General features: G+C 60.9%; 1 protein-coding gene across 2 annotated transcripts; it reads right to left on the bottom strand.

The window, feature by feature from the left end:
* Positions 1-833: 833 nt before the first annotated feature.
* Positions 834-10,638, bottom strand: TACR2 (tachykinin receptor 2). Of its 2 annotated transcripts, none has more exon segments than NM_001082331.1 (5): positions 834-1,268; positions 2,457-2,653; positions 3,013-3,166; positions 6,715-6,909; positions 9,838-10,638. In NM_001082331.1, coding segments are annotated over 5 exon segments (1,155 nt in total). In that variant the 5' UTR covers positions 10,230-10,638; the 3' UTR covers positions 834-1,051.
* Positions 10,639-11,308: the final 670 nt, after the last annotated feature.

The following is an 11,308-nucleotide window of genomic DNA, read 5'->3' on the forward strand; positions in this document are numbered from 1 at the left end:
GAGTCCCTTTATTTGGGGTTCCTGCAGTGCCGGTGTCTGGTACAGTGATCTGTGGAGAACATGGATAACGCAAAAACATTGATGTGTACGTGGATGGGACATGGTTCTTCTGGGGGCAGGGGTGGAGCAGGAGTCAGCGAGAGGGGAGGGCTGTGCCCTGGGCGGGGCTGGGGGTCGGGACACCTGCTGCTGTCGGCTGCTGCATGGGTGAGGTTGGGAGCTGCGTGGCTGACTTGCAGGTGGTTTTTGTGGGAGATGGCTGGCAAAGAAGTCGCAAGAACCACGCTGCTGTTTGGTGAGCGCTGTGTGGCCTGGTTTGCACGCGTCACGTGCATCAGTCCCCTACCTCCATGTGAGGCGTGGGCTGCTGGGCAGAGGAAGAGGTGGAGGGCCAGAGCGACTTGTCCAAGGCAGCACAGCTGAGGTCCCCGCTGACTCAGCCCCCCTCTCCACTGGCCTGGAGGTCCTGGGCCAGCTCGTGGCCGATGGGCGTGGCCAGGCACACAGCCGCCTCCTTGTGTCTTTAGCCTGATGAGGAATCGGTGTGTCGGATTCTGCACTGCCCACAGATGTCCTTGGCTTGTCTGGAGGTGTTTTTTGCAAGCCAGATCTCACAGGTCCACAGGTCGCACACTTAAATTTGGGATTTTGGGTTTTCCTGAAAGGGTGAGAGGCCCTGGCAGCTATGGGCTGCCCTGACTCTGACACCATTCACCCAAAGCGGAGCGGCTGCCGACCCCCTGACAGCCTAGCGCCCCGGTTTGCCGCAGTCTGCACCTCTCCCTATCACATCAACCCTGACGCTGGAAATCAGCACGTGGAGTTTTTCTTTTGTGCTGGATCCAGTTCACTACTTTATGTTGCTTGCTCTAGGAAGGTACCTGAGCTTTCGATTCCTGGCGTAGGTAAGTGCTGGCCCCATGGGAGACCCTGGCCCCATCTTGTTTTCCCTGGGTGTGGCGGGCATGGGCCAGACCCTCAGATCCGGTCCTCTCAATTGGCTGCTTCCCAAGGGGTGCTAGGTCCCCACCTTGCAGCCAAGCACGAGGCCTCAGAAATCATAGGCACCCCCATCCTGGGGACCCCCAGCCTGCCCATTGGCAGCCTCGGAGGGAGCCACGTCCCCAACCAGGAACAGAGTCTCTTTGGTGTGACACCTGTTGACCCTCACGGAGAGGGACGGCGTGTGCGTCAGCTCCAGCTTGTCTTCCTCGGTGGGCGTGACCCAAGGGCAGCAGCGGAAAGCAAGGCGGAATCCGGAGCGAAACCTGGGGGGGGGGGGGCGGGTAGGTCACCTTGAGCGAGGGAGTGGGGTGCGGTAGCCCTCGGGAAAGTGGGGCCTCACGCGGGGGAGACGCCATGGCTCGCTGTGTCTTAGCAGGTGCGTTCTATCCCCGTGTGGGGTTTGGGAACCAGCCGGAAGTGCTCTAGAGCTAAGAGGCCATCGGGTGGCTCTGCGGGTTTGGGCTGTGTCGTTGCAGACACAGGAACGCAGCCAGTGATATAGTCCTGGCTGGTCTGTTGGCTGGCTTCCCTAAAGAGTATTCAGAGTCTGTTTTAAAAAAAAAAGCAACTAGGACTTGGGCAGCGTGGGTGCACTAAAGGTGCTCTCCGAGGGGACTGCAACAGAGAAGGCACATGTGGAGCTACCGAGTTACGACAGGTTTGCTTAAAAAATAACCCCGCGTGGCAGCACTGAAAGCCCCTGGACTTCAGAGGCACAGTGAGTGGCTTGGCAGGAGCGCCAGCTGGCCAGCCGGGGCAGAGGGGAAGGAGCCCTGTCCCAGCCGCGTGCACGCTCTCCCTGGGGCTGTGTGCCCCCGTGTCCCCGCAGAGCTGCAGTGTCCAAGCCTGGCGGCCTCGGTGCCCAACCTGCCCAAACCCGGCTCCCGGCAGCTCTGGCAGACCTGCTGGGGTCGCCCCGACTTCCTCTCCCACGCCGTCATCACGCCTGACCGTACCCCAGCTGGTCTCTCACCTGGGTGACTGCGGTAGCTTCCCTGAAGCCCTCTCCCTGTGTCTCCCCTTGTCCCTGTGGTCCAGCTCCCGTGCAGCACGGGCCTGGTTCTCCTGAGAGCTAAGCCAGAGCACAGGACGTGTCCATCCTGGAATGCCTGGTTCCAGCCCTGGCTACCCTGGGCTGCTAATCCAGCTCCCCGCTACTGCACCTTGGATGGAGTTTTCCCCCTCGTAGCTGGTGCTCCCCTTCTTCCCGTTCTGTCTGTCCCGACCCCCTCTGACTTCCCCTCCTGAGCATCTCTCTGGTCCTCCCTTCTCTCTCCTCCTCGTCCTTGTCCCGGATGTGGACCGAGGGGCAGACAGACGAGGGGCGCCGTGGCCTGGGCAAAGGGGCGAGGCTTTGCGGAGGAGGGGTTAGAGCTCAAGCCAGGCCCGGGCCAGAAGGCAGACTGCTGAGAGCCGGCCAGGTGGGAGGGCAGGCGGGCGGGCAGGCTCACCTGTGGTTGAGGCAGCAGTAGATGATGGGGTTGTACATGGTGGAGCTCATGGCCAGCCAGAAGAGTACCAGGTAGACCTGCTGGATGAACTTGCGGCAGTAGATGTCGTCCTGGAAGTGGCCCAGCAGGAAGTAGAGGTGGTAGGGCAGCCAGCAGACGGCAAACGTCACCACCACCAGCACCATGGTCTTCACGAACTGGCCACGAGAGCTCAGGTCACTCCGGAGCCGCGAGCCACAGCCCTCCAAGGGCAGGTGCCAGCCTGGGCCGCCCTCCATGGCTGGACCTCACCTCCGGGCCTCTGCCCAGGCTGGTCCTTCTGCCCTCACTGCCCTCCTCCTTTGAAGTCCTCATTGCTGTGAGCCCAGCACCAGATCCTGGAGGGTGGATGGGCTCCCGCCAGCTCCTAACCCCAACCTCAGGGATTTACAGAGTGCTGTATCCCTGAGATATGTGCCTGTCCATGGGCAAGCCGGAAGGCTCCCCTGTGACCCCCTGCCTCCCTGAGCCCGCAGGGGCGGCTCCCAGGCCGGCCCCCGCCCAGCCCCACACCCACCTTCTTCTTGGCCCGCAGGTGGCGCAGGTTGGCGCCGTGGGTCTGGTGTCCGGGCACAGTGCGCCTCCAGAGCTTGAAGCCAATGACACTGTAGGCCACGAACATCACCACGAGTGGCAGGAAGTAGATGAGGGCGATCACCGTGAGGTGGTACCTGGGGGAGAGCCAGAGGTCTGGGCAGCGGGCAGCCGCCCTGGCTCGGACGTCCCTGGGGCCCGATTGGTTCCAGAGGCCAGGGCTTGGTGTAAAGAGAAGGCCATCTCGGCAGCATTTGTGCCCCAAGGGGGGACACCAGCATTAGCTGGGAGTCGTCCAGGTGACAGACACTACCAACGAAGGAAATAAATAGCAACACGCTGGCTTTGAAATTTAAGTATAGAGGAGAAAGTCAAATCCCAGGCCCACCACGATTAGCGATGTGGCCTATTTTCTTCTAGAATCCTATGCATATGTAGCAAACCTCTATGTGGGTGGATGGATGGATGGATGGATGGGTGGATGGGTGGATGGATGGAATGGCTAGCATCAGTGGGATTCCATCTTGTACCCAAGCCTGCAACAAGGAAAGGCGGTGGGATTGCCACATTGCACACATCACTGGGCCACCTGCTTCCTGCCCGCGTGTCAGCAAGGCCCTGGCATGCCACCCCAGGCAGGCCACCCTCAGACCCCTGCATGGAGACTACCAGTCCCTGGGCGCACGCCAGGCTAGGCTGAGAGAGTGCAAGGGCACCATGGCCTACTCTGCTCTGCACCCTCAGGAGTGACCAGCGGGGGCCCCAGAGCAGCCCTGGAGCCAGCCGAAGCCCTGCCTGTGGCCTTTTCCTTTCTTCTTACCCTGCACGCCCTGTGGGAGGGGAGCAGGTGCCCCAGCAAGTCTCCCTCCCGGAGCCTGGTGTGTGGAATGCCGCTCGCTGGCTTTGCGAGTATGGCCATTGCAGAAGCTGGGGTGGGGTGGGGGCGGCTCCTGGATGCCCTGGTCCTCACGTGGGGTCTGGATGGGGAGCCCCGCTGCAGAACAGGTGAGAGGGGAAGGCACAGTGAGTGCCCGCCCTGTCACCACTCAGGGTGTCCGAGCTAGAGACACCTGGGAGATCAACCAGGCCACCTGCCTCAGTGTCCAGAGACAGAACTGAGGCCCAAAGAGGCGCAGGAATCTGTGCTGGTCAAAGCTCTGCAGGCTGCACCGGAACCCACGCCACTCCCCTCTCACTGAAGGGCGGCACTATGGGAGTCGGAAATGTGGGATTCTTGCCCAGCCTCAATGCAGCGTGTGACTTAGGGCAAGGCAGTTCTCGCCCTCAGCCTCGGTTTTCCCGTCTGTAAAATGGGGAGGTCACCCCTACCTCCTCCCTCCTCCACTGCCCAGGATGATAGGAATCCCCACGGGCTAGGGTGAAAGAGCTGAGCAGCGTGGGGGCCGCCTTCCGGGGTCTCCCCAAATCAGGGATGTCTCCCCTTGGGCCTGGCTGGTGTTTTTGTACTTTTGGGTTCGGGGGATGTGTGTCTCTGAGGGGGCCTCCAAAACTTCATCAGATTCCTACACACAGGCTGGGAGCCCCCAGTCGCCTGAGGCTAACGACCCCAGCACAGCAGTGCTGTTCTCGCACAGAGCCAGGCTTGCCCAGATCCTCTCTGACTCCATGGAACTCGAGAGTGCAGCTCTCCTGGCCCAGCGCGGCCGTCCTGTTACTGCACAGGGCTGGAAGGCCCTGCCCGCAGTAGCTGGTATTTGATGGCCTAAGTTCTTGCTTCCACTCCCAGGGACAGAGGCCCATGCCTGAAGGTGGGGAAACACTGCGCCCTAGTGGTCAGTTCCAAAATGCCACCTTTCCCAGGGCCTGCAAGGGGGATGCTGCCTGAACACCAGCGTCAGTGAGGGTGGGGGACCAGGTGGAGGCCGAACACCAGGACCAGGCTCCGTGGCAGCCTGACGCCTTCCCTACCTAGCATGGAACGGCCTCTCCTGCTAGGTGCTTGAGACAGATGGAGACCAGGTAGGGGCGGGGGTGGGGTGGGAGGATGCTAGGGGTGGAGGCTGGGTTGTCATGGTTACCCAGCAGCTCTTGGCCAGGAGTGTGTGCGTCCCCATGCTTGCAGCATCAGGGACTTTGTGGGACTAAATCGGCCACCTCCAGGTCTGGTTTTGTTGTCCCTGGGTTGGGTGCCTGTTCTGTGCCCTGCACACTGCTAAAGGCTTCCTACGATCCATGGTTACCAGTCCTCACTCGAAACAGAGGCTCTGGCTGGGAGGGGTGGGGCCAGCATAGACTCCCAAGCCTCCATCAGCTCTGTGCTCTAACAACAAGCCATGCTGTGCTTTGCGGGGCACAAAGCCACACTGTGACGGGTCACACAGCGTCTGTGCTGCACCCAAGTTCCTCTGCCCACCCCTGCCATGGTGCCCACCTCAGCATGGAGCAGGCAGCAGGCCTGGGCACACACAGAGCCCTCTTCCAAACAGATTCCCTCACACGTGCCTGCCTGCACTTGCATAGGGATGCAGACAAGAGTGGCTGCAGCGTGTCTGTGACGTGCGGGGTGACTGCGCCTGGGCCTGTGCCTCGAATCCTTATTCCAGGACTCCCATCCTTGTTTAAGTAGCAGAGCGGCTGGGAGATGGGGCTCAGAAGCAGCACTGCCTGGGTTCGAATCCCACTTTACCACTTACTTGTGTGCACTTGGGCACACTGCTGAGTTTTCTCAATGCTTCGGTTTCTTCACCCAAAATGGGAATAATAAAAAGAATAATATGGGTAGGTCCCAGGTCAGCAGACGGCTGGGCTGCAGAGCTGCGCCGACACACAGGTTAGGTGGGGGATGTGCACGCTCCACTTAGGACGTTTTCAATTTACCATGTGTGCTCCTAGACGCAGGTGCACGCCCCAGCACCTACACTGCTCATCCATGGATGTGAGTGCACACACACATATACACACTGCTCCTGTGTGGACATGATGCACACACACACACTGCTCCTGTGTGGACATGATGCACACACACACACACACTGCTGCTGTGTGAACATGATGCACACACACACACATACACACTGCCCCTGCGTGGACATGATGCACACACACTAGTCCTGCGTGGACATGAGTGCACACACACACACACTGCTTCTGTGTGGACATGATGCACACACACACTGCTCCTGTGTGGACATGATGCACACACACACACACACTGCTGCTGTGTGAACATGATGCACACACACACACACACACTGCTCCTGTGTGGACATGATGCACACACACACATACACACTACTCCTGTGTGGACATGAGTGCAGACACACACACACACACACTGCTCCTATGTGGACATGATGCACTTACACACACACTGCTGTGTGAACATGATGCACACACACACACATACACACTGCTCCTGTGTGGACATGATGCACACACACACACTGCTCCTGCATGGACATGATGCACACACACACACACACACACACACTGCTCCTGTGTGGACATGATGCACACACACACACACACACACACTGCTCCTGTGTGGACATGATGCACACACACACACACTGCCCCTGCGTGGACATGATGCACACACACACACACACACTGCTCCTGTGTGGACATGATGCACACACACACACTGCTCCTGCATGGACATGATGCACACACACACACTGCTCCTGCATGGACATGATGTATACACACACACACACAGCCTTACAGGAGGAGCATCTTGCCTCCGCTGTCTTCAGGCCAAGCCACCACGCACTTGGTGGCGCCCTGGTCCATGGTGATGGTGGAGTAGAAGCACTGGGGGAAGGCGAGGGCCAGGGCCACCAGCCAGATGCCAGCAATAACTGCCTTGGTGCCAGGGCCCGAGAGCCGGGGCTGGAAGGGGTGGACGATGGCCATGTACCTGTGAGCAGAGCACAGTGTGAGCAGTGGGCTGCTGCATCAGCCTGGCTCTCACTCCCCTCCCTTCCCCCAGCTCAGGCCCACAGTGCCCAGGCACCAACCCACGCCTCCCTCTGGATGTGAACGTTCCCACAGACGGCCACAAGAGGGCGCTGTGGCCTCACGGGCAGTCCGTCTCTCTACGTGCCAAGAGTGTCCACATTAGCCTGAAGCTCAGCCCTCTCGGAGCCCCTCAGCCCCGTGCCCAGCCCACTTCTGTTCAGAAACCTCGGCAGAGCTGGTAGCCTCCAGGATGAAGGCCAGATCCGTGCTGCCCACTAGAACTTTCTCTGATGTGGGAAACGCTCTGTTCATGCATTGTCCTGTTTGGTAGCCACTAACCACCTATGGCCACAAGCACGAGAAAGTGTGGCTAATGTGGCCAAGGAGCCATGTTGCATACTTCAATTCATGCACACTTCAATACGCACCTATGGCGCAGGTCAGGCCCTAGCCTTTAAACTTGGCGTTCAAGGCCCTGTGCATGTGGCCAGCCCACGTTTCAGCCTCCTTGGTCACTGCTCCCACACCACCCCTGGCTCACGCTGGCTGTGGGGCAGCCCTGCGTGACCTTCTATGGGGTGCTCCCTCCCTCCTCAGCTTGGAAAGCCTCCTTCCTGCCCCTCCTGTTAAAATTCATGTTGGACACCACCTCCCTGTTGCAGGTAGCAGGAGCTGCCGCCTCTCTCTGGGGGAGCTGCAGGGGTTGAATCTGCCACCTGGCACCCCTGCTACCTGGATGCGGAGCTCCTCTCTGCTCCCAGGCGCCCCGGAGTCCTGGCCCTGGTGGGACTGAGGAACGGTGGGCTTCGGGGAAGCTGCCTGCTTCTCCCAGGCCAAAGGAATTGAAGGGTGGGGTCCACTAAGGATACAGGCGCCGGCCTCTGCCCACTCCCTTCCCTTCACGTGGCCGTGTGGCCTGGCCTTTGGTTTTCTCTCCAGGAGAGTACCTGGCAGATCTTTGTGCCCAGGGACCGCTCCTTAGAATGAGATTTGCATGTCTAGGATACACAGGGTTACAAAGACAATGGGTTCTACCAAAGGACAAATACCCAAGTGGAAAATACACGCCCTTGTTTGCCACCCAACGAGTAGCAAAGTGGAGCACCAACAGTGAGTTTCAGAGGTGAGCAGTGCAGTGGCCCTTCTAGACAGGTGATGTCAACTCCCTCCCTCCCGGGCCCTCCCTGGGGCTGAGCCAGGGCCAGCTCCCGTCTGGGGCTGCAGCAGGTGCCTCCGGATTCCCGGGCACCCGTCCCCGCCCCCACAGGTGAGGCAGGTGGCCTCAGGTCAGTGTGGGGGCTTGGTTCCCCGCCTGTTCCTGGAGGGAGGTGGCCGAGAGGCCATCTTGTGCGTCGAGGGGCAGGGTCCTGCGACCTGGGATTCAGACGGATTCGCCACCGGTGCTCCCACTGTCCAGCAAATGGCGGAGCTCTCCCCGCCTCCTGTCCACTCTGCGAAATGGACTGTTGGTGTCAGCAGGGCTGCTGTGGGAAGCGGCGAGGCGCTCATTACTGAAACTCTGCCCCAGCGGGCAGCCTCCGGTGGTGCTGGCCGCAGCATCGGGGAGTAGGGCCTGCAAAGAGCCAGAACAGGCCTGCGCAAGTGCTTGTTGCGCGCATGCGCGAGGACAGGAGGCGCCGAACGGGTGAATCTCCGCTGTCGCTGTAGCGGGCCCGGTTATTCCACCGGCCTCCAGCGGGTTCCCCCGACTGCCCCCGCCCCGGCCCCCACCGTCTCCTCCCGCCCCGCAGTGGAAGCTCTGGGAGGCCGGTTTTTCCTAGGGCTGTGCCTGCCACAGAGACGCGGGAACATTTGCTGTGGGAATGCCGAGAAAACTAAAGACGAGCTGAAGCATCAGGGCATAGGGTGCGCGGTGCAGGGGCCCCGCTCTGAGTGCTGGGGGGGGCCCGCTCTGAGGGCTGGGGCGCCTGGCCCTGCCGCTGCCTCACTGGCGACCTCTCGGCAGCCTGCTCATCCCTGCCTCAGTTTCCCTGGGTGAGCTTTATTCTGCCAAGGGCCGTTTGGATATGTATAACCTCATTCCGGGGCCATACCAAATGATCCACCGCTGTAGTTTTATTGGATTTCGAGTCTGCCTGCGGGTCTGTCCCCTTGGCCTCGGCAGACTCGGGGAACTCGCCAGCCTTCTATGGCCAGGACGTACCCCACCCTGCAGATGAATGGGGTTCCAAGGTTTCTTTCCGCGTGGAATGAGTGGGAGAAGATGTCTCCCACAGGAAAACCCGCAAAGCCTGGCGCTGCGCAGCTGGGGTGAGAGAGCTCCTGGGGCTACCGGAGCAGGGCGGGGTGGGAAGGGGGCACAGAGCGGGAGGGTGGTGGGTGGACTTGATAGGGACTCAGTGCCTCCGGGGTCACAGGCTCCTCACGTCCCCTCCCACATCCAAGGCAGGCCCCAGCGGTCCCAACAGCCGCCAGAGGGCTCCAGGCTGGCTCACTGCCGAGTACTGAGCCTGCTTGCCCCAGGGCCCCTCAGCAGGAGGTCAGGGTCTCAGCCCCCAAGGGCAGTGCGGGACAAGAAGGGGTCCTATTACAATGCTATGGCCAGGTGGACGCTGCGTGCCCTCCTGTGACCCACCTGCCACAGAGAGACAGTACCAGCAGGTTTCTTATAGCAAAGGAAACACCCCAAAGACCAGCTCCGAGAGCCCCACCGCAGGTGCCGCCCCCCGACCCCCGTACCGGTCTGCCCGTCAGCCCTTTCTCTCCTTGTGTCTTCTGGACTCTACTTGCTGCCTCCCACGGTGTTCTGGGCCCGGACCAGGTCTGGAAGGCAGTTCCCTGGGGTCTACTCTGACTGCAGCCGCCCGCCCCCGTCTGAGCCCCAGCAGAGTTGGGGAGGGAGGAGCTGCCCCGGTTCCCCTCTTGCCTGTCAGCGGCGATGGCCGTCATGGAGTAGATGCTGACGAACATGGCCGTGATGGGAAAGAGGTTCTGGAAGTAGCAGAAGGCGCGGCCAAAGTACCAGATGTTGTGGCTGGCGTAGACAAAGTTGAAGGCCGCGTTGAAGGTGGCCATGCAGAGGTCAGCCAGGGCCAAGTTGACGATGAAGTAGTTGGTGACCGTGCGCATCCTCCGGTGGGCCAGGATGATCCAGATGACCGTGGCATTGCCCACCACGGCCACCAGCACCAGGGCCAGGTAGGCTGTGGCCCACAGAGCCAGCTGCCAGCCGGGCATGGAGAAAGCGGTGACGCCTGTGGCGTTGCTGTCAATGTCAGATGAGATGTTGGCCTCGGTCACAATGTCACAGGCCCCCATGGTGGCTTCTGAGCAGGGCACGGGGGGCTGGGGCCCACAGCTCCTGGGTCCTCTCCCGTGCGTGGGTATAGCGTGGAGGGGTGGGGTGAGGAGAGGAGGAGATGTAAAGGAGATGCAGCCACGCGCCTGGGCGCCGGTCCTATGTATCAGGTAGAGGTGGGCTAGGCAGAGCAGAAGGCCTGGTGCACGGCCATGGTCAGCTCACGGTGCCTCCTCCCAGCCAGACTTCTTGCACATCGCATGTAAAAGTAGAGCTCAAGCCACGTATTCAGAGCAGGAAACATCCCCTTTACCAAAGATCCAGGCTTCCGGAGGGCATCTGACCAGCGCAGGCCACTCGGCGGGTCGGTGACAAGCCGGCACAGGAACGCGGGGTCCTCCTAAGTGCTATTCAGGAGACATCGCAGGTCAGGAGAGCATCCCACAGGTCACCTATGCAGCAGGCCGTCCCTCCAGGATTCAGGGTGCAGGCTGGTCTGGGGGCCGGGGTGCGCTCACGACTCCGCCAGCTGCCAGCCTGTGCCGCTGCTCTCCCAGGCAGGGCGGCCAGGGCCTTGGCAGAGGTGCTGCCTGCTCACGAGGTGGGGCTTCAGCTCCCGCCCCTCGGCCCACCCCCTGCTTGCACGGCCAGGCCTTGTCTATTGGAAGATTTAGCACTGGCTGCGAGGCAGGGAGAGACCCAGGGCAGCCTGGGGGAGAGGCGGGAGCGCTGGCACGGCGGGCACAGTCCCGGCTGCGTGTTTACATTCAGCCTGGGACAGGCGCTCCAGCGAGACGGTAATTGCCAGTGCACACTCGGGAGCTGGACTGAGCCTGATCTTAGTCCAGATCTGACTGAGCGTGACCTCTGACTTTGAAAAATGACTGTTAGTGGGATGTTCAGAAATATCCAGGGGTGTTAAGGTGCTTGTAGGGGGAGGGGGGCTCGGCTAGATGCTGGGAGAGCCTCCCCTGTGCTGAGAGCCCACAGGTCTGGGTGCTGGGCCGCCTGGCTGTGTTGGTGACCTGCTGCATCAGGGGTCAGGGGTCCTGCTCTGCTCTAGCCTCAGTTTCCCTGGCTGTACAGTTCAAAGGCTGGC

Source organism: Oryctolagus cuniculus, chromosome 15 (assembly GCF_964237555.1).
Source record: "Oryctolagus cuniculus chromosome 15, mOryCun1.1, whole genome shotgun sequence".
Classification (NCBI taxonomy): Eukaryota; Metazoa; Chordata; class Mammalia; order Lagomorpha; family Leporidae; genus Oryctolagus; species Oryctolagus cuniculus.

What these genes read in the sequence shown, in the direction of transcription:
- TACR2 (XM_070056993.1), bottom strand. Translation starts at nt 10,229, where the DNA reads ATGGGGGCCTGTGACATTGTGACCGAGGCCAACATCTCATCTGACATT. An exon ending in ACCTGCGGGCCAAGAAGAAG is followed by an intron (nt 2,567 to 3,012) that starts GTGGGTGTGGGG and finishes GGCCACTTCCAG; the next exon opens with GACGACATCTACTGCCGCAA. An exon ending in TACTGCTGCCTCAACCACAG is followed by an intron (nt 1,269 to 2,456) that starts GTGAGCCTGCCC and finishes CCCCCCCCCCAG; the next exon opens with GTTTCGCTCCGGATTCCGCC.